Raw genomic sequence first — 20,773 nt, forward strand, 5'->3', positions numbered from 1 at the left:
CAGGAAGTACATCGTATCCTGTAAACAGACAGAAATGCCCCTCTCTGTTCCCTGGGACCCTAGCAACCAGGTAAGGCCTCTGCTCTGAGGGTACAGTCCTCAGGCCCGTGTTGGGGGTGGGGGGACCCTGACTCTCTGTTCTTGTCAGAATGGGTTTGAAAGTAGGCCTGAGGGGAACAGGATACTGTGTCATGACTCAAGATTGGTGCAGTTAGCAAAGGGCTTTCCTCTGTCCCCATTTGGCAGGAGGGAGCTGAGGTCCTGAGAAGAGGGTCACACAGAGAGTCTGTCCAAGGCTGGGCTTCCTATCCTGAGGCCCAGGGCCTGGCACCTACCCCCCCTTCTCACCCCTTCACAGCCCAATGTCCTCTCCTGGCCCAGAGCCTCCAAGGAAGGGGAGAAGGTGAGGCTTCTCTGTGTGCTCTGTCCAGGTCTACCTGAGCTACAACAATGTCTCCTCCCTGAAGATGCTGGTGGCCAAGGACAACTGGGTGCTGTCTTCTGAGATCAACCAGGTAGCTGGCCCCACCCACCAGTAGAGATGGCTGACCTCAAGCCACAGATGTTCTCTCAAACCACTCATGTCCAAAGGGGATTTCTTTCTTTCTTTTTGCTTTTTTAAAAATTATTTAATTTATTTATTTGAGAGAGAGAGTAGGCAAAAGAGAGCACAGAAGCAGGGGAGGGAGCAGAGGGAGAGGGAGAAGCATACTCCCTGCTGAGCAGGGAGCCCAGTGTAGGGCTCAATCCCAGAACCCCGAGGACATGATCTGACCTGAAGGCAGATGCTCAACTGACCTTTTTTTTTTTTAAGATTTTATTTATTTATTTATTTATTTATTTAAAAGATTTTATTTATTTATATGACAGACGGAGATCACAAGTAGACAGAGAGGCAGGCGGAGAGAGAGGGGAAGGGAAGCAGGCTCCCGGCTGAGCAGAGAGCCCGATGTGGAGCTTGATCCCAGGACACTGGGATCATGACCTGGGGCGAAGGCAGAGGCTTTAACCACTGAGCCACTCAGGAGCCCCGAAGATTTTATTTGTATTATTTGAGAGGGAGAGAATGACAGAGAGAGAGAGCATGAGAGGGGGAGGGTCAGAGGGAGAAGCAGACTCCCCACTGAGCAGGGAGCCCAAATGTGGGACTCTATCCTGGGACTCCAGGATCATGACCCGAGCTGAAGGCAGTCGCTCAACCAACCGAGGCACTTAGGCACCCCTTAACTGACCTTCTTAAAAGGAATTGGTTTCTCCCACGAAACCATTCCAGTTAGAGAAACACAATGCTCTCACAGGACCTGGAGTGGAGAACCCCCAAATCTTTCTCTCCTGCCCACCCACCATCTAGCCCCCAACCCCTCATCTCTGCCATTCTCTGCCCTGCTGCTTCCTCCCTCTCTCTGCTCCTTCCTCCCTGCACAGATAGGGCCAGGACAAGCCTGGGTTGAGGGAAGACATGAGCTCTGCCTGTGCCCTGAGGAGAGTCACTGCCCCTCATCTGTGACATTAGGGGCTTCACCAGGTGCCTGGCTCTGAGGACTCTTTCTGTTGTTGCCTTAGTCACTGCTTCCTAATACACCCTCCTGTCTACCTGTGCCAGATTCTCCCAGCGGCCCATTTCCATGGGGATGAGCCTGAGGCTCAGAGAGGTTGAATCGCTTTCTCACAGTCACACAGCATGTCAGTGGCAGCCCTGAGCTTCCAGCCCCGGCCTCCAGCATGGAGTCAGTTCACCCCGTGGCCCAGCATAGCCCGGGGAGGAGGTGCGGGATCGAGGCTGCCCTCTGTCCCATGCAGGTCCGCCTGTACACTCTGGAGGAAGACAAGTTCCTGTCCTTCCACATGGAGATGTTGGTGCATGTGGATGCCACCCAGGCCTTCCTGCTGCTCTCGGACCTGCTTCGGAGGCCCGAGTGGGACAAGCACTACCGGTGAGGGCTGAGGTGCCGGCGGGGCAGTGCGCTCTGCTCAGGCCTGATGGGGAAGTGGGGCTCTTGGGTGTCCCTTGCTGAGCTGTCCTCCCTGACGCTCAGCTCCTGCTGGCCTTTAGCGGGGCGTGGGGGTGGCGGTGTGAGGGAAGTGCAGTTACGTGTTGGGCGGGTGTCAGAGTCGAGGGCATTCTGAGCCCTCCGGAGGGACTGAGCCTGAACTGGAGTTGGAGGCCTGGGTTTAAGTCATGTTTCTGGACCAACCGGCTCTGTGACCTTGGGCAAGTCCCTTCCTTTCTAGGCCTCAGTTTTCCTCCTCTTTACATGGGTACTTGAGGTGTGGGTCATGCATTTGCACTCTGGGATAGATCAGTGATTTTCTTTTTCTTTTTTTTTAATTTCCCCCTTTTCTTTTTTTTTGTCTTTTAAATTTCCGTGTTTGGTTTTTCTTTCTTTTTATTTAATTTATTTATTTGAGAGAGAGAGAGAGAGCGCGTGCACACATGCGCACACAGGAGTGGGGAGGGGCAGAGCAGAGGGAGAAGCAGGGAGCCCCCTATAGAGCTCGATCCCAGGACCCTGAGATCTTGACCTGAGCTGAAGGCAGACGCTCAACCAGCTGAACCACCCATGTGCTCCTAGATCAGTGATTTTCAGACCATGTTCTGTGGCATTCTGTGTCCCCATAGGAGGCTCGGGGACCACTTGGTGGGGGTTAGAATGCTGAGGGGGCTGGTGGCCCCCTCCCAGCTCAGGGGAATGCATGGAACGGCCAGTTTGATGAATTCACCCAGTCTGCCAGCTCTTCTTAGGGAAATGTGCACGTATATGTTATTTTTGAATGTAGTGAGTTACTGAATATAAATGTTACTCCTATGAATACATTTGTTCCCCGAATTTACTGATTCTCCATGTGAATATTTTCTTCCTGAATTTAGCCAAGGAAGATAAAGTTGTTCTTAGGAAAACAGCCAAAATTTCAGTATTTAATATGAGAATGTTAAAGTTGAAACTGGTATTTATTCCCAGTTCCCTTAAAGTCATTTTCTGTTGTGCCAACACCTTACTTTGGTCATTTCTCCTGTGGTTGCTCTGAGGCATCTATGTTCCCAAGTCTATACATGAGGAGGATCTGTGCATGTGGGAATTCAGTGAGCAGGTTGTCTGGCAAGTTGAGTTTTGACAAATTGCCTTCCCCTTCCTACCTCCAACTAACTGGAGCAGGCCTACTTATGGCTGTTTCCACACAGGCTTTCTGTTTAATCAAAGGTTTTGGTGCACAAAAGACCATTGCTTTAAAAAGCCTAAGTCAGGGGTGCCTGGGTGGTTTGGTCCGTTAAGTGGCTGCCTTTGGCTCAGGTCATGATTCCAGGGTCCTGGGATGGAGCCCTCACCCACCATCAGGCTCTCTGCTCAGCAAGGAGCCTGCTTCTCCCTCTTCCTCTGCCCCTCCCTGGCTTGTTCATGTGTGCATGTATGTGTGCATGCGGGCGCATGCTTTCTCTCAAATAAATGAATAAAATCTTAAAAAAACAAAAAAGTAAAAAGCCCTGGTCTAGGTGACCCCAAGCCTGTTAGTAGTGACATTCTACAAAGCTGGGAGGTGATTTGGTGGTGGATGTTGGGGGCATTGGGCGTATGGTAGGAAGGCTTCTTGGAGGAGGCAGGCTGATGTGGGCTTTGAAGGCAAAATCAGATCTTGATACTTGACGGGGTTGGGGCAGGAGAGTGTCCCAAGGCGAAAGGGAGCCCTTAGCTGCTTCCCCCCACCCTACCCTTAGCACCCTGTTCGTGAGACAGCCTCTGAGGGCGGGTGGGAGAGCAGGGGAGGTGGTGGTTAGGGTCAGACATGGTCATGTATGTTTCTGTGCGTGCGTATTGGTGTAACTCTATGTGTGTATACCTGGACCCACGTGCAATATGCCTGGGCCTGAAGGGCTGTGGCTGTGGGCAGGCTATTTCCCCCAGTCTCAGGCCTTTGTCTATATGATGGGGACACCAAGAGGACCTATTGCGTCAGCTGCTGTGGGGTTAAATGAGACAGTACATGGAAAGCACCATGGAACAGTGCCCGGCACATGGCAGGCACTCATAACCGGGACACTGTCCCACGTCTGTGCAGAGCCGTGCGTGCACTGGCAGGACCTGTGTCTGTGTATGCTCATGGGTGTGCCTTTATCTGTGCGTATCTTTGTTCCCATGTCTGTGTGCATTTGCCTGCATACCCGTGTGTGTGTGTTCACACGTGCTTGGCCTGGCCTTCCTGCCCTCCTGTGGCCCCGGCTGAGCAGTGTAGGTGGCCAAGTGTCCCCCCACACTCTGCCCAAGAAGGCTGAAGCATGGGAGGGCCTGGGCTGGACTGGCTGTCCCAGGAGCAGCCAGTGTGACTCTTGAGTCCTGACCTCTGCGCCTCTCTATAGGAGCGTGGAGCTCGTACAGCAGGTGGACGAGGACGACGCCATCTACCATGTCATCAGCCCTGTCCTCGGCGGTGATGCCAAGCCCCAGGACTTTGTGATCCTGGCCTCTCGGCGGAGGCCTTGTGACAATGGGTGGGTGCCAGGTTGCCGAGGCTGGAGGCGGGCAGGGTTCATCTCCCTCCCTGGGAGGGGACAGCAGCTTAAACTCAGGGCTCTTCCTGTTTGCTGTGGGACTCCAGGCACTGCTTGGGTTTGTTGGGACTGCCGGGGTCTTGCTATGGATAAAATGAGGGGTTGCAGCTCCCTTCTGGTTACATGTGCTCTAAGGCAGGGTGGTCTCTGTCCCTAGGGGAGAAGGGAGCAAGGCTGCCTTCCCCAGACATGGCAGACCCTTGCTCATGGGCCACCTCCTTGGCCTCCACCCTCTGAACGCCCCATGTTGACTGAAGAGGGGCAAGGCCATGACACACAGCATCACTTCCGTTGGGGACGAGCACAGAAAAGTGAAGACCAAAATCCCAAAATGTGGGACTCCTTTGAGCATCTGTAGTGGAGCAGCTTTTCCAGAAAAATCTGATGAAGCCATGCTGGCTCCTGGCAAATATGGGGCTACTGACACACAGGCCCCTCCTCTCTAGCCTGGCCCAGAGCCCATCGGGCCTTTTAAGCATTTCTGTGCCTTAGCCTCTGGGGGAGTCATCTGTGTGGAGTCGTCTCTGGCGCCTGAGCTGGGGGAATAGGCCCTCACCTCCTCCATCCTTGCTCTGCTCCAGGGACCCCTACGTCATCGCGCTGAGGTCAGTTACACTGCCCACACACCCTGAGACGCCAGCATACAGACGCGGGGAGACCCTCTGCTCCGGCTTCTGCTTCTGGCGAGAGGGGGACCAGCTGACCAAGGTGAGGCCCATGCCCCCCACCCCAAGCCACATGCATGTCCAGAGCTTGGTGCTGTGGGCTCAGTCAATTGCATACCTGGACCCCACCTGCAGGCTCTTTTCTAGCTTGGGGGAGCCAGGGAGTGTCAGGGGCTGGATCTCATCTGTGAGGAGGAAGACAGCAGGGTCTCCGAAACAGCTCTGGATGCTGAGGGCAGAGGCCTGGGTTCTGATCTAAAATTCATCTCGTTATTTACTTGTGTACCTCTCTTGTCTAGGAAGGCTTTATATGGCTCTCAGGGCCAATAAAACTCAGCAAGGCAGTTAGCGCTAATTGAAAATGTGGGGGAAGTGGCTGAGGGCCAGTGTGTGTGTGTGTGGGGGGGGGCAGCACCCAGGAAGGAGGCTGGTATTTGCTACCTTTATATGTTGTGTAACCTGAGGGGTTTCTCAGCACCATCTCAGCACTGGGCTTATTTCTAACTTCCTTCCATGACTCTAGAGCACCATTTCTCTGTGCAGGGCTTGGGAGACCCCTTCCCTGTCCTCCAGAACCTCCCCCATCTGACAAGGGAGGCACAGGCTGGCAGTACCATGTATGGTGACTGAAGGAAGCGGGGCTGTCAGCCACCAGGGTCACACCACTTCATCCCCTAAAGCCCCATGGCCCGGATTTGCTGCCCTCCCCCCCCCCTCCCCATACCCCCTCCCTGAATGTGGCTTCCTTCCTATCTGGCAGGTGTCCTACTACAACCAGGCTACCCCAGGCTTTCTCAACTATGTGACCACCAACGTGGCCGGTCTCTCCTCAGAGTTCTATACCACCTTCAAGGCCTGTGAGCAGTTCCTGTTGGACAACCGGAGTGATCTGGCCCCCAGCCTCCAGACCCTCTAGCCCCGCCCCCACAGTGGCCACCGCATGCCCACTCCCCCTCCATCCTGCTGCCCCTAGGGACACATTGGCAGTGCATCGAGGAAGACAGGAGCATTTATTCCTTGCTGCCTCTGCCGTGGGAAGCCTGGACCCAGGCGTCCGCCGGCCCAGCCCCCACAGGCGCTCAGTTCCTGCCAGCGTCCGCCAGCAAGTCTTCGCGGTCCCTCTGAGGCAGCCTGTAGTAGACTCGGGTCCTGTCCACAGCCCTGGCAGCCAGCAGCACCTCCCGCACTGGTGCATAGCCGCCCCCCTCAGAGTTGTGCTCCACTGTGACAGTGGCCAGGGGCGAGGCTGCCAGCAGCCTGGCCACTACCCCAGCCGTGTCCCGGCCCAGTAGCCCAGCCTGCAGCTGGAAGGACACAGGCTGCCAGAGACCCCGGCACAGGCTCAGCATATCTGCAAGCAGCTGTTCCCTGTAGCCACTGCCCAGCGCCTCCTCAGGCCAGCCTGGTGCCACTGTCACGTGGGGGAACACCTCTGCCACGGCTGTCAGCAGCTCCCTGCCGGCCATGTGGCCAGGGACCACAAAGCTGCCGTGGGAGACTGTGGACCCAATCCACACAGGCCGCAGCAGGTGGCCATGGGCAGAAAGGTGGGCCAGTGTGGCCAGGGCCGGCCGGAGGGCCAAAGGCTCGGCTATATGCAGGTAGATACCCCAGCGTCCAGGTCGCCCAGTGAGTTGCAGCAGGCAGGACTCCAGCGTCAGGACAGGACCTCCTGGGGCACGCACCATGGCCACTGTGTCCTTGGCTCCAGGCTCCTGGAGGCCAATGTTTAGCAGGATCATGCCTTCTCTGTCTGAAAGGGGGTGGTGGAGGCCACAGTGTCAGGAATTGGGGTGATGGGGGGTATCGAGGGGTGGTAATGGGGGCAGCCAAGGAGAAGCTGGTGCCCTATCCGCTGAGCTCTGTCGTTGATGGTCTGGGCTCCAAGTGGAAGGCTGCTTTATAAATGTGCCCGGGACTCATCAGAATGACATGATCGGCAGCTAGCTCGGCTCTGGGCCTTTGACTGGGACTCAGTCCTGAGGCTGTGGCCTGCCTCTTCCACAGCAGATAGAGCTCAGGACTCAAGGGCACTGAAGGTTAGGGCCCTGGGCTCTCCTCCACAGTAAGAGGCCCTAGATTCCTGCCCCATACAAAGGACACCGCCCCCGCCCCCCCACCACCCCAGCTGCCGAGTTTAGCTAGAAGCACAGGGGCTCAGGGGCTGAAGGCAGGCCTTACCTGGGAGGCTGACTGTTGCTGTTCTCCCATTGCCCTGGAGGTCAGGAACCAGCCACTCCACACTCAGACCGTCCCCGCCAGGGGGCTGGAGGAGAGGGATCAGGCTGCCTCCCGTATAGTAAATTCGCTTCCGTGTGGCGTTCGCTGCAGGGCCCAAATAGTCAAGATGAAAAGGCCACTGTTCCCAGAGCACCTTCTCTGTACCCTATGTCTACACACATTTTCTCCCTACCTCAAGGCACCCCACCAGGCCCAAGTCCTCCCATCAGAGATTACAAGGAGGGGCTGGTGCAAGGTCCCACAGCCAAACAACAGAGTTACTGGGGTTGGAGCCTGATGGAGCCAAGTCTGCCCAGCCCCAAAGATGAAACTCCCCGTCCCTGCACCAACATGGGTCCCATGGCAGGAATGTTGAGTCTCGTGGGTTCCCTGGGAGATAGCTTAACTGGAGGCTCTCCTAGGTCCAGGGTCAAGGGAATAAGGGGTTTGGACAAGTTAACAGGTAGCATCTGGGTCACAAATTAGTAGGTACATTGGTGCAGAGGGGACAGGCTCTGAGAAACTATGCTGCAAGGGTAAAGTACATGGGGTTTGGGATTTGCTGGGTTCCAATCTAGGCTGTGCTGTGTACAGCAAATGACTTGGTGCAGATCACTTAAGTGGTCTGAAGGTCAGTTAGTCTCTCTTTAGAATGCAATCACTGCTTCCTGGATACCTGAGGCTGACACAGCACACCATACCCATGTTTGGCCTTCAATATGTGCTTAGAGTCCACCCAGGATTTTCCCTTCTCTAGCTCTGCTCTACTCTCCACCAAATGCCGTCCTGTGCAAAATTCAGGCCCCCTACCCTCCCTGGCTGCTCCACGCCCCTCCCTACCGGCCAGCTGCTTGAACTGCGACAGGACAGGCTCAAAGAGGTCATAGTAGACTTGGTCGGGGGCAGTGTTGTCTCGGATGTAGAGGAGATCATCCACTGACAGGGGGTCCGAGGCACTCTGCCACAGCGTCAGGCTGTACCTGGGGCCCAGAGAGCCAGCTCAGCTCCTGCCTGGGCCCAGCAAGGGCCTCATCCCAGAGCAGCACCCTAGCTGTGCAGGGATGATAAAGTAGCTGGCCTCCAGCTTCCCACCAGCCCCTCCTCCCTGAGAATTACTCCTGCCTTCCCAGGGGCAGAAGTCGTCACAGGAGCTTCACGAAGGAAGAGAGAAAGATCAAGCAGGAGGGGCTGCCCCATCCTGCCTCCTCCCTGGGAGTGTCTGTTTCTGGTCCTGTCTTGGAACGGGACAAGGCTAGAAAGGGATGGGTACACGCTGTGGGGGAGAACAGGTGTGGAGGGGGAAGGAGACAGCTCTGAAACTCCTATGGGAGATGGCCGAGGAAGGTGGGACTAGGCAGCTGGGTGCAGACCACACGAGCACATATGGGAGTCCCTCAATCCCTAGAGGATGATCCTGGGCACAGCCGGCTCCCAGGAAGGAAGACTTGCCACCAGGTCAAGCTATCGACCAATGGACTGGCTGCTTCGGATGATAGTGAGAAGCCCATCACCAGAGGTACACAAGCAGAGAGCAGGGCTGCTGCAGAGGATGTGAACACCAGTGGGTATTGGACAGATGTGGTTAAGGGGATGGGATCTCCCTAGGGAGCGCTGGTGCCCGGAAGCAAGTTTGGAAGATCAGGGGCTGTGGCAGGGGCCTGGGAGTTTTCACCTCTTGGATTGGCCCAGCAGCCAGCTGAAGTTGGGCCAGGCAGCCCGTACCATGACAGCCCGCACGGGGAAAGTGACCCTCTGTGGCAGTGCGCCCACCAGTCCCTGCATCCTCTCCACCATGGCTCGGGTGTATGTCATGTTCGGGAACATGGGCACATAGAAGGTGGTCCAGCCCGGAGACAGAGTGGCCTCAGGATACTTCTCCTGGACCAAAGCCAAGAACCTGCAGAAAATCAGAGACACTGGTCTTTAAGAGCCTTGCTGGCCCCTTCCTCATCTCCTGGGTTCCCATCACTGGGCTAGGAAGTGGAAGTCCTATGGAATGTCGAGTGTTAAGGACAGAAGCAGAGTCCTGAAGAACAGAAGTGACTTATTCAGGTCCTACAAATGAGGCATGGACTTTGGAGTCAGGTCAGGGGGTTCTGGGCTCAGGTCCTGACTCTTAAAACCTTGGGTAGCTCATTCAACCTCTTTTAGTCTCAAAGATGTTACCCCTTCTGGTAGGGCCGGGCCCCTTCAGCATCCCCAGCTGGACAAGGGGAGACAAGCCAGAGCCCCAGATGTGGGGATCTAGACTCTGTTACTTGTCTCTGAAGCTTCAGGTTTTATTTTTAAGTCCCATGTAAATTTTTCCCTGGTAGGAATTTTAATGGAGCAATGATGTTACCCTCTCCTTCCTAAACTATCGAGTAAAATCAACACTCCAAGAAGATGAGCCATTATTTATCCTGGGCCACGGACTGCATTTTTCCAACTGCTGCTTTCCAAATGCACCTCAGTTTGAGAATCATAAAAGTACTGGATGGATGGATGGATGTTTGGCTGGCTTTCTGGATGGATGGACAGATGGAGAGATGGATGACTGGAATCAGAAAGGACTGGCTTAGAATCCTTGCTCTCCATTTTTAAGACCTAGGCCACTCTTAACTTCGATGCAATAGTTCCTGTGTTAATAAAATGAAAATAATAGTACCTACCTCATTCTCTTGGTAACTAAAGTACTTTTTGGAAATAGTGCCTGGACACATAATAAACATTCAACAAACTGAGTCTCAATTACTGTCAGCTTTCCCTTCTGCAACATGGCAGGAGATGCTCTCAACACATTTTCTCCTTCTGTGTGGCCCTTCATTATAAACTGGAGTACCATGAGCTGGTGTATGGGGGGGTTGTTGGTGCAGTGCTAGGATTTCAGGGGGGCCGGGGAAGGAGTTAGCACTTTTAGGCATTTCTCTAGCAAGCCAAGCCCTGCCTTGGTCCCTGGGGATATGAAAGGACTGGGCCCTGTCTGCCCTCTAGGGGTCCACTGTGGAGTAGGGGGTTATAAACCGGTAATCTGGCTGTGACAGCCCCCGAAATCAGGGCTGTGTTAGGAGGACATGCGGACTGGATGAAGGCTCTCAGCAGACTGGGATGTCAGGGTAGATGTGGCAGGAGGTAATGACTGGGCAGAGGTTCACCAGGGAACAGGGGAAAGGCATTCGAAGTGAAGGGAACAGCATGTGAAAAGGCTCAGAGGTCTGGTTCCATGGTGTGGCTGGAGGTAAACTCGGCAAAGGGGCCCTGAGCACTTTCTGTGCCAGACGGCGAAGGAAGAGCGCTGGCCACGGCTGGGGGAGAGAAGCGGACACTCACCGTGAGGCATTAACCTCGACTGAGATGGGCACATTGGGGCCCCTCAGGATGTCAGCATTGATCCACACGGGCCTTCGGACTCTCCCGTCCTCTGTCAGCCGCCGCAGGAGGTCCAGTGAGAGGCCCACAGCCTTGATGCTCTTGAAGTCCAGTTTGATGCCTGTGGGGAGGGGCCGAAGGGCTTGGGGAAATGGCCCCTCATGTTCAGGGCAGAAGGAACCAGCAGACATGACTTCCTGGAGCAGAGAGCAGTGTTTGGGGTGGGGTGGGTGATGAGGTGGGCAGACAGGGCCCAGATTCCAGCTGGGTGTGAAGAGGGCTTTCAAACAGGCTGAGCTACCACAGAGGAGGGACCTGCCCTGTCCCTGTAGGGAGAAAGCAGAGGCCAGCCCAGGGCTCAGACTTGGGCAGGCACAGGGGTTGTCAAGCATCAGAGAGAGGATACCATGGTTCTTGGACAGGGCAGGCTTAAGAGTGTCCTTAGCCAACTTAGTCTGTGTGGAGGTCACTCAGTCTGCAGGTAGGGGCGTGTGCGTAGAGGAGGGAAAGGCCCCTGCGAACAAAGGCCTGTCCTACTCAGGCAGTGAGGGGCTGGGGATGAATGGCAAGGAGGGGAACCTCAGGGGGATGAAGCTGTGAGGTTAGAAAAGGCTGCTGAAAGCCAGACCAAGGAGAGGATACGCTGTCCCATGGCAATGGGGAGCCATGCAGGGCTGAAAAGGGGAGTGACAAAACTGGCGTTGGGAAAGCTCACTCAGATGTATGTGGTGGTGGTGATGAAGGGAAGACAGAGCAGCCAAGTCCGGGGGCGGGACGTGGTGAATGACAGATGGGAGGTGGAAGGGTGAGGCCTGGATTCTGACCAAAATTGGCAAAGGGTCCTGGGAGGGAAGGGTGGAGTTGGGTTTTGAACAGTTTGTACCTAGTTGGGGGGGGGGGGTGGGATTCCAGAGGCAACAATCTGAACGTGTCTGCACTTCGCCGTGTACCCGGCCCTTTCCCATCCCCCACCTCACCTAGAATTCCCTGGGCCAGGGTACCTGGCAGGGGGAGGGGCAGTGGGGGGGTGTGGGGGGTGGGGCCCAGGCAATGAGCAGTTGAGTCTGGGGCTGGCCTGGAGGGCTGGAGAGGGGCTCAGAGCGTCCTTACCCTTCCGGGAAGAGGCCAGCACAGCCTCCAGCCACTGCTGCAGGGTGTTGTCGCTGTAGATGGCCGGGGGGTGCGCCATGATGGGGACCCCCGTCTCGTTGACTGTGTCGAGTCCTTCTACCGTGACATCTGCCTCCAGGACCATGGTATCGTCTGGGCAAGAGGCAGAACTGGATCAGCTCCTTTGAAAAAGACTTTTTTCTTTTTTTCTCATCATCCAAGTCTTACCCATTTATCGAAGAACGTTTGGAAAATATAGAAAAGCAGGAAGAAAAATACTCAACCCACATTTCCAACACAGTTCACATTTCGATGTATTTTCTTCCATTTTAGTCTATGCACACTTTTTACGCAGTGGAGACCACACTGCATTTATAATTTTTAATCTTTTTCCTTCAATATTATGACATTTTCACCATCTAGGTCTCTTTTTCGTCAAGGCTACAAAAGCCCTGGTTAGAGTGCTCCCACGATTTTGTGAGCCACCTCTTATTCCTGAGGCAGTTTGGTAGTTTCCAATTCTTTGCTCCTAATAAATGATGCACAGTCTTTTCTGGTTTTTGAATTATTTCTAGGGCCTACTTGTGGAAGTAGAGTTAGGGCTACGTGGGGTCACTTTTAAGGCCCACATTATCAAATTACTGTCTAGAAAAATTGCTCTGATCCATGTTCCCACCTGAAGTACACAAGCTCGCCCATCTCCTTGCACCTTTGTAGCACTGAGCCTTGTTATTTTAATTTTTTTAATTTCAGTTTTTAAAACCCTGTCCTCCAGAGTTTGGTCTAGGAGGGAGCTAAGGCCTTCCCAGTGGATGTGGGCTTGGAAGACCCTGCCAGGGCCACTGGCATTTGGGATGCGCAGCATAGGGAGGAGGGGAGGCAGGGAGCCAGGGCTCACGTTCAGCTCTGCAACACTGGCGTCAGAAGGGGCCTCTTGTCCTGGTTCACACTCACCACCTCCTAAACTCTCACCTCTAGCCCTGCCCCGCCGAAGTCCATTCTCTACACAGCAACTACAGGAGTATTCTAAACATGCACCCGCTCGTGTCACTTTTTGCTAAAAAACGAAACAAAATGGTCTCACCCATTGCCCTTGGACTCAAACCCCAATTCCTTACCACAGCCTTGGTGGTCCCACATGACCAGGCCCTGACAAAATTTCTCATCTCACCTGGAGTCCCCCTCTCCCTCAGTCTCTAGGATCCGGCCCCTCCAGCTTCTGCAACATTACTACCTATCACCCAGAACTGTTAAAATTCAAGTCCTGATCAGTGGGTCAGGGGCGGGGCCAAGGTTCTACGTTATCTCCCAGCTCCCCAGCCTGGCCCAAGCTGCCGGGCCTTGGACTGCACTTTGAGTTGTGAGGCTTGAATATTTTCTGTCCCCCCATCTCTGGGCTCTTATTCCTGGTTGTTGCCTTGGCAACACTCTTCCCTCTTTACGCAGCTTTACTAGGCTACGTCCTGCTCATCTGTTAGCGTGGGCTTAAAATACCACTTCCTCAGGGAGGCCACGCCTGAACCCGAGGTCCAGTTTGACTTAGTCATCCGCTTCAGGGCTACCTTTCTGAGGGCTTGGTCACATGGAACTGCTGTGTGGTAGGTAGGCATCAGGGTGCAGGGTCTGGGTCTGAAGGGACCATCACTTAAAATTTCCAGACCCAGATGGTATCAGGCCTAAAAAAGGAGCTTCAAAAATGTTTGTTGAATGATGAACACCTGACTGACTGAATGACAGGGAAAGTCAGGCTCAGTAAAGCCTAGGTCTGGAAAGGTAAAAGCGAGCTCAGCCAAAGTCATAGAGAATTTCTGCAGATTTCCCTAAAATCTAGGTGCCTGGATTTCCACGAGGGGAAGGAAGCAGAGGGCTGGGATGTCCCTGGCAGTGAGCCAAGCATTTCACATCATCCCATTTCCTCCAAATGTTACGGATCCTGCTTCTGGAACAGGGGACTCCCAGGTTTCCTTACTGGCACGGTGATGATGAGCCCCCCGGGGCCATGGAAATAGGACGTGAACACAAACACACGTTGTTAAACCATGAAGGTCTTTATGAAGGCAACCTTCATTTTCTGACTTGAGCGCAAAGCTTTTTCTCATCTTAACTTATGGTTACTTCAGAATGCAGAGAGAGGGGTCCAAAAGGCTCGGGGACCCAGTGAGGCCCAGAGCAGCTGGGCTGAAACTGGGTTGGGGTGCAGGTAAGATGGTAGTTCCTGAGAATGGTTCCCATCCAATGGGGGGCAGTTCTAGTCTTGGGGGACTGGGGTGCATGGAGAGCCCTCTGAGTCCTGATGACCCCAATGCTGCTGCCTTGCTGAACTTGCACTAACTGCCCCTTGGAGACAAGGTCACAGCTCACTCATTTTTAAACCCTTCTCCTGAGATTGACCTGGAGCAGGGACCTAGGGAATGCTCAATGAATCGAACTGTAGACCAGCGGAAAGTACCTTTTGGCCCTAACCTGCCTCCCTGCACTTGCCACCTAGGCCCAGCTTCTTTCTGGAAAAGTCTTCTCTTACCATGAAACGTTGTTACTTGCCTTCCAGATGCTGAATCTGGAGGTGGGTATGTTTGGGGTGGGGTGTGAGGAAGGAACGAGCGAACAGGGAAGGATCCATTTCCTGTGGCCCCAGGAGGGGAGGAGGAGGGCTGCCCAACCCCACCAACAGACAGGAAGTTATAGAGCCCTCACCCACGAACCCAGACCACAGGCATGAGCCCTGCAACAAACAGGTGATCTGTGTTACTCCTGCAGGATACTTGTCTTCTCTGTGCCTCCACTTTCTCATTTACAAGAAATAAAATAATAGGATAGCCCTGGTTAGGCATTCATTAAGTGTTAATCATTATCCACAGGAAGTAGGCTCACTTAACTACAGCAGCCATATCCCCCCTTTGCCTGGGAGAGTCTAGTGTATTTCTGCAGGCTCAGCGTGATCTGGTTTGGACGATTAATGATACAGGAATTCTACTAATCCACATCATGCAGAGGGAAAAAACGTACTGCGGACAGGGACGTCACCTGTCCCAAATCACTCTGACAGTAAAGGACCAAAGTAGGATTTGAACCCAGTTCTGTCTGCTTCCCAGGTCTTGGCTCTGGCCCCTCCTCTCCTCATGGAAGCTCCTTCACGTCCAAGATGCCTTCACCAGCCTGGCCCCAACCCTGAGTCTCACCCAGGGTCCCCACCCCAGCTGTGGGCCAGCCTTATCCCCAGCCTTATACTGCAAATACCTGGTAGAACCCCCAGGGAGCAGACTGGGCCTCTGGATCCCTGAGCTAGGCTAAGGGATGCCTGTCCATGCTCCCTGCTCTTGGGCACTGCCTGGTTGGGGCCCTTAGCCGCCTTCTTGGCCAAAGTCCTGACGATGTGGGACCAGGTCTGTTACCCCAGGGGCCACCATAATCACTCCGAATCACAGGCTCAGAGGCATTCTACAATTTGCTCAGCTTTCCACAGCTCATTTTTGATAGCACTGAGCCTCAAATTCACATCTTCTGGCTTCCACTGGCTTTGCGGGCAAGGACCTCTGAGCCGGGACAGCTGGCAGCTGGCAGGTCATGAGAGTACGGGTAGCTGGGGCAGAGGGCAGGACACCGTGACTTTAGAATCTGTCTCATCCCCACTTCTGCTCTCCCCTGTCTCCTTCACCTCTACCGTGGCCTGTCCCAGCCCTGGTAGCCAGACTTACCTTTCAGGGCAGCTTCCATCGCCTTCCGGCTGTTGGCAGCATGGTACCAGGTGACCAGCAGGCCGTCCCGCTGGCTGATGTGGCCCAGGCTCTGCAGGTAGTCCAGCATGTCCGCGTCGGGGCGGCAGACGGCCTCAGGCTCACAGTCTGGAATGGAAGCCAAGGGAACTGTTGGCCTCAGTTCTTGCCTCTGCCCCAAACTCCTCTCTGTTCATCCCACTGAGGCCCCCTGGGGTCCCAGGGCATGTTCGGCTCCCCATCTAGCAGAGGGATGGGGACCCCAGAGACACCAGCGCTATGAGAGAGAGAAACGTGTGGGCTCCTGGGCCCAAGGAGCCCCCTAACCAGCCTGGGTGGTCAGGAAGTTTGCAGGAAGAGGAGGGAACATTTAAGGGGGCTTTGAGGAAGGGTTTAACTCTGAAAGAAAAGGGGGACAGAGAGAACGGTATCAGTGAAGGCTGGGAGGAAGGACAGAGTGTGGTCACCTGGACAAACAGCTACTGGCCGGGTACAGATGGGAGTGGAGACAAGGAGAGGGCAGGCCTGGAAAGGGGCCTTGTGATCAGACTGTAAATGGCCATGAACGCCAGCAAAGGGGCTAGCTGTGTGTTGAGGGAAGCAAGGGGATTTGTGTTTAGCAAGATCTCATGGGCTGCAGAGCTAGCACGAGCTGGGAGAGTAGGTTGCAGACTGAGACTGTGGGAAGGAAAGCTGTAGCAGGAGTTAAGGACACCTGAGGCCTCGGAGCTTGGGGGGCAGGGAAGACAGAGGGTGGGGAGGCAGAAACCTCAAGACACCAGGCCTGAGAGTACAGACATGAGGCAGGAGAGGGGAATGAAGGCTGCCCCCAGGTTTCTGTGGGAAAGGAGAGGCCCTTCACCCAGAGAGGGACCATGGAGGACTGGGTGTGGGGAAGGATAAATTGAGTTGGGACTTGGCCATTGCTGAGTCTGAGATGCCTATAGGACCCCCTCAAAAGGAAGGTCCATTCAGGGGCACAGGAGGGAGGTCTGGGCTGAAGGAAACAAGCCTGGTGGAGGGGGAGGGGAAAGTTGATGGGGAGAGTCATAGCGGGGGATGTGGGGTGAGAGAGAGGAGTCAGAGCAGTGGACGGGGAAGCCAGCCAGATGGCATGACAGGGGCCCCTACCCGGCGGGCTATGTGGCTGCAGGACGAAGCTCAGGATCAATCCAATGGCGATCACCAGGGCCACGCTGGCACTGCCCAGAAGTGCCCACTTGGTCCGACTGTTCGAGCACATCTTCTTGCAGTCCATGATGAGTCTCTCTGCAGAACGCCTCCCAAGTCCCCGCGGCCCAAAGGTCCCCAAGGCTCCCTGTAGCTGGGACCCACTGGAACGTGGGAACCCCCTGCAACATCTACTACTCCACCAAGACCTGCCAGCTCCTGAGTGTTAGAAATGTTTCCTGCGGAGATAGCTTCCGAGACTCCTCCTCCTCATTCCACACCCTCCCAGGAGCTTAACAAATCAGGCAAGTTCTACCGCCTCCAAAATGACCTTTGAGCACATTGAGAGGCCAGAAAATGTTGGACCAAGCTTCTGTCTAATGCCTGTCTCTGCTCCTGCCTGGGAGTGCCAAGACCAGGGACCTAGACCCAGCTTGACCTTGTCTTCCTGAGTCCTGGACGAGGAGTCTTCTCCCTGAGCCTGGTTCTCCTCCTGTGCAGAAGGTGGCTGCTGGATCTTTCTTTCCCTGTGTTGCCTTGTCCCAGGAAGTCACCAAGGTCAGGCTAGTGTTAGTGACAAGGACATAGTAGATCTGCCAGAGGCTATGAATTTTCCTTCCATCCCAGATTGTGGTTGATAGATTATCTACTTGAGATTGAAGCTGATAGGCTTGGCATGCTGGCCTAAGATACACAGGCCACTCCTGGGATAGCAAGTTGACAAGGGAAGGGGCTGAGTCACTAGCTCGCGCTTGCTGGCCTAGAATACACAGGCCACTCCTGGGACAGCAAGTTGACAAGGAAGGGACTGAGTCACTAGCTTGTGCTGAGGGTGTCCTGGGTGCTCTGGTGTGGGAAGTAAGTTAGAGCCTATCTCTACTTCAGGGACCCGTGAGTTAATTTTATCTTATTATTTTTTAAAGATTTTATTTACTTATTTGTCGGGGGAGGGTAGAGAGAGCACAAGTAGGGGGAGCAGCAGGCAGAGGGAGAAGCAGACTCCCTGCTGAGCAGGGAGCCTGATGTGGGGCTCAATCCCAGGACCCTGAGATCATGACCTGAGCTGAAGGCAGACGCTTAACCAAATGAGCCACCCAGGTAGGGGGGACCCTGGAGTTCAAATGAGTCCAAGAATCACCTGTAATGTACACAGGGACTTTGGTTTATTGATGCTCACAGAGAAATCTATCAGGGTGACTGGTGGACTGATTAAAGAGTGTGTGTGTGTGTGTGTGTGTGTGTGTGTTGAAAGAGTATCTAGAATGATGAATGATGCCCACATGGGCAGAGGGAGGGAATCTGGAGGATGGGGAGCAGGTCAGGAGGAAGTTTGGTTCAGGTCTCATGGAGTCGGGGTTGGGAGTCATCCCTACAGAGCTAGCCAGAAGGACTCAGGATATAGAGATCTGGGGCTTGGGACCAAAGACAGGGTGAGAGCATCATCTCCTGCCCAAAGGTAAAGAGAAGAAGCATCTCATTATCCTTGGGAAAGATGCCAGTGAGGCCTGAGCTTGCCTGCCTCTCTTGGTTCTGATGGTTCTAGGGGCTACGTCTTAGAGAAGAGGGACCTTATCCAGCTCTGGCTTTTGGCAGGTGGAGCGGCTCTAAAATGGACACCAGGCCCCGAAAGACTCCACTGCCAGTGATACTTGTCACGAGTCAGATAACTAATTGTTGCTGAGCCCCACTCGGCATGCAGCCCTATGCTAGGCTCTGGGAAGCTCCACCCCCCATGACATACTGTAGGAGAGAAGCAGCCAGGGGCTGTCAGGAGGCTTTATTATCTCCATTCTAGGGCCAGTGTTGAAAGAGGGGAGTCCGAGCTCGTAAGGATGTCAGACCTGGCACCCACAGCATGGCCCCCAAGGGGAGCATAGTGGATCAGGGAGACACAAGGGGATTAGGAGCACAGGGGAGGAGCCCCAAGATCCTAGGGGGACTAGAAGATCTTCAGAAGAGGCATGGCCTGAGTTCACTTGGAGAACCATGGGGGCGGGGAGTAGGGAAAGATGTTCCAGATCAAGGGAGTGGTGCTTGCGGGAGCAAGCAAAGGCGTGTGGGAGAGGGCTTGCTGGGGGACATAGACCGTGCCATGTGACTGGATCACCAGGTGGCATAGAGGTGCTTGGAGAGATGGGTCTAGGGAGCCGAGAGGCTTGGGTCACCCTGGTGAAAAGCTTGGCCCCAACCTGGATGGGGTAGGAAACCTTCATCTATGGGAATCTTCCTGAGGGAGGCAGTGTTTGATTTGGACCTTGAAGAGTGGCTGGGATCTCTTAGGGAGAAGATAAAAGCTGATTATTTTTCCCCTTAGAAAAGTGGTATAAGAAAGATACTGGAAATTCAGAAACGTGGAGAAAGGAAATTATCATTATCTTACAATGAACAATGAGCTCCACTAACCAGTTATAATTTGTTTTCATTTTATTGAAGATCTTTTCAATCATTTCAGTGCACATTTATTATTAGTATTTTTGCTTTGTTTTGCCTTTTCAGTGAGTGTGCTAGTTTGCTGTTGCTGCTGTAACAGCGTGGGGCAGGGAGTGAGGCCGGGGGAGGAGGGGCACAGAGTAAGAATAAGACTCATTTCTTCCCCAAATACGTCTTGATGTTGGGTACCAGCTCTGGGGTAGGCTTCGGGTACCAGGCAAGCAAAGTCGAAAAGGCATCATCTCTGTCCTTAAAACATTCTCAGATGATGAGAGAAATAAACTAACGAGCAGAAATTTACAGCTTGCTGTCAGAAGTGTTCTGAGCTCTGCTGCAAGAGCAGAGGAGAAACATCCTAACCCAGCTGTGGGGAGGGCATCATGGAGAACTTCCTGGAGATGATGCCTATTGGCTTTCAATAGATGGAGTTAGACTGGTGAAGTGGGAGGGGAACTGTAAGCAGAAAGAGTTAGGGGACCCCTAGGAAAAGAAAGACTAACACAGCTTTCTTGACATAACAAAAGTCATGGTAGGCCCTCAGCCATCTTGTGAAAGAAGACAAGAACAAACAGTCACCATAAGGTCAGGGCACAGCCCCAGCATATTCAGAAGTGAAGATGGAGCTGACACACATTTTGACTTATCTCCACAGGATCTCAATCCCTCTGAACACTGAGATAGCAGACCCACTGGAGAGCCAGAGACTTGGTGATATTGACCCTTACAGGCCTCGAGATTCTGCTCTGGGCTCAGTCACCATCACATGACTTTGGCCCCAAGTCCATGCTGATTCCCCACTGCACATGCGCCTTGGTCACCTCGCATGCAGCCATGGCTTAAAAGCCCCCTGGGATGCTCCTTTTCTTGTTGCTGGTAAAACTCTTTCTTTTCCTATCCTTGGGCTTGGCTGTGTCTTTTGGTTCACCACCAAGAGGTGAACCCAGTTTTGGGCAACAGAGTGGGAGGGAAAGAAGATTCTATGTGGAGGGCCCATCATGAGAGAAAGGCAGAGAGGCCAGGACCATTCCTGTGAGTCTGGAGTTGTGTTGCTGCAGCAGAAGTTGTGTAAGAGGGGATGGGAGGAGAGGAGATGGGGGCACAGTTCCAGCAGTGTAATGAGCTACACACACTGGATAAGCCTCCCAGGGAAAACAACTTAAATGCTGGATAAAATATAATAATCTTTGAAAGAGCATCTCTTAGCTGATGGGATAGGAAATTCTGCAAGATGACATGTAGCTGTCTGAGGGGGAAGCAACTGTCAAGGCTGAATTTGGTCCTGAGGAATTTTGCCAAACCCTGGTGACCCTGAACTTCCACTCTGGTGCTTGTACAGATTGAGGTGACAAGGGACAAAGCCTAGGACTCCCCTCCAAAGTGGGGATTATAGTAGGAGATACCTTCATGAAAATGGAATCCAAAGGCTGTACCCTTTATAAGGGTTAAAGAGAAATAAACCCACTTGCTGGTTTTGATATTGGCACTTGGTGAGTTAAAAAAAATTCCCTTGGGCGTGCCTGGCTGACTCAGTTGGTAGGGCATGTTAGTCTTGGTCTTGGGGTCATGAGTTCAAG

The 20,773-nt window shown here is 53.8% G+C and overlaps 2 protein-coding genes across 3 annotated transcripts in view; one reads left to right on the forward strand and one right to left on the reverse strand.

The window, feature by feature from the left end:
- ACOT11 (acyl-CoA thioesterase 11) overlaps positions 1-10,083 on the forward strand; it is a 52,593-nt gene extending 42,510 nt beyond the window's left edge. For both annotated transcript variants that reach the window (XM_044238307.1, XM_044238306.1), the window contains exons 11-16: positions 4-70; positions 432-515; positions 1,801-1,934; positions 4,352-4,483; positions 5,125-5,251; positions 5,969-10,083. In XM_044238307.1, coding sequence (XP_044094242.1) covers positions 4-70; positions 432-515; positions 1,801-1,934; positions 4,352-4,483; positions 5,125-5,251; positions 5,969-6,124 — 700 coding nt within the window. In that variant the 3' untranslated portion in view covers positions 6,125-10,083. The remainder of the gene's footprint in view (positions 1-3; positions 71-431; positions 516-1,800; positions 1,935-4,351; positions 4,484-5,124; positions 5,252-5,968) is intronic.
- On the reverse strand, positions 6,200-17,306 carry FAM151A (family with sequence similarity 151 member A). The gene is made up of 8 exons (XM_044238308.1): positions 16,731-17,306; positions 15,582-15,728; positions 11,887-12,039; positions 10,738-10,897; positions 9,101-9,325; positions 8,269-8,408; positions 7,390-7,533; positions 6,200-6,961 (listed from the first exon to the last, which is right to left on the reverse strand). The coding sequence occupies exons 1-8, from the start codon at positions 16,855-16,857 to the stop codon at positions 6,288-6,290; spliced, it is 1,770 nt and encodes a 589-aa protein (XP_044094243.1). The 5' UTR covers positions 16,858-17,306; the 3' UTR covers positions 6,200-6,287.
- Positions 17,307-20,773: the final 3,467 nt, after the last annotated feature.

Source organism: Neovison vison, chromosome 2 (assembly GCF_020171115.1).
Source record: "Neovison vison isolate M4711 chromosome 2, ASM_NN_V1, whole genome shotgun sequence".
NCBI lineage: Eukaryota > Metazoa > Chordata > Mammalia > Carnivora > Mustelidae > Neogale > Neogale vison.

Coding starts and splice junctions, on each gene's coding strand:
- FAM151A (XM_044238308.1), bottom strand. CDS start 16,857: ATGGACTGCAAGAAGATGTGCTCGAACAGTCGGACCAAGTGGGCACTT. Junction 10,898..11,886: donor GCTGGCCTCTTCCCGGAAGG/GTAAGGACGCTC, acceptor CCCTCCCCACAG/GCATCAAACTGGACTTCAAG. Junction 6,962..7,389: donor AGCAACAGTCAGCCTCCCAG/GTAAGGCCTGCC, acceptor ACCCCCTTTCAG/ACAGAGAAGGCATGATCCTG.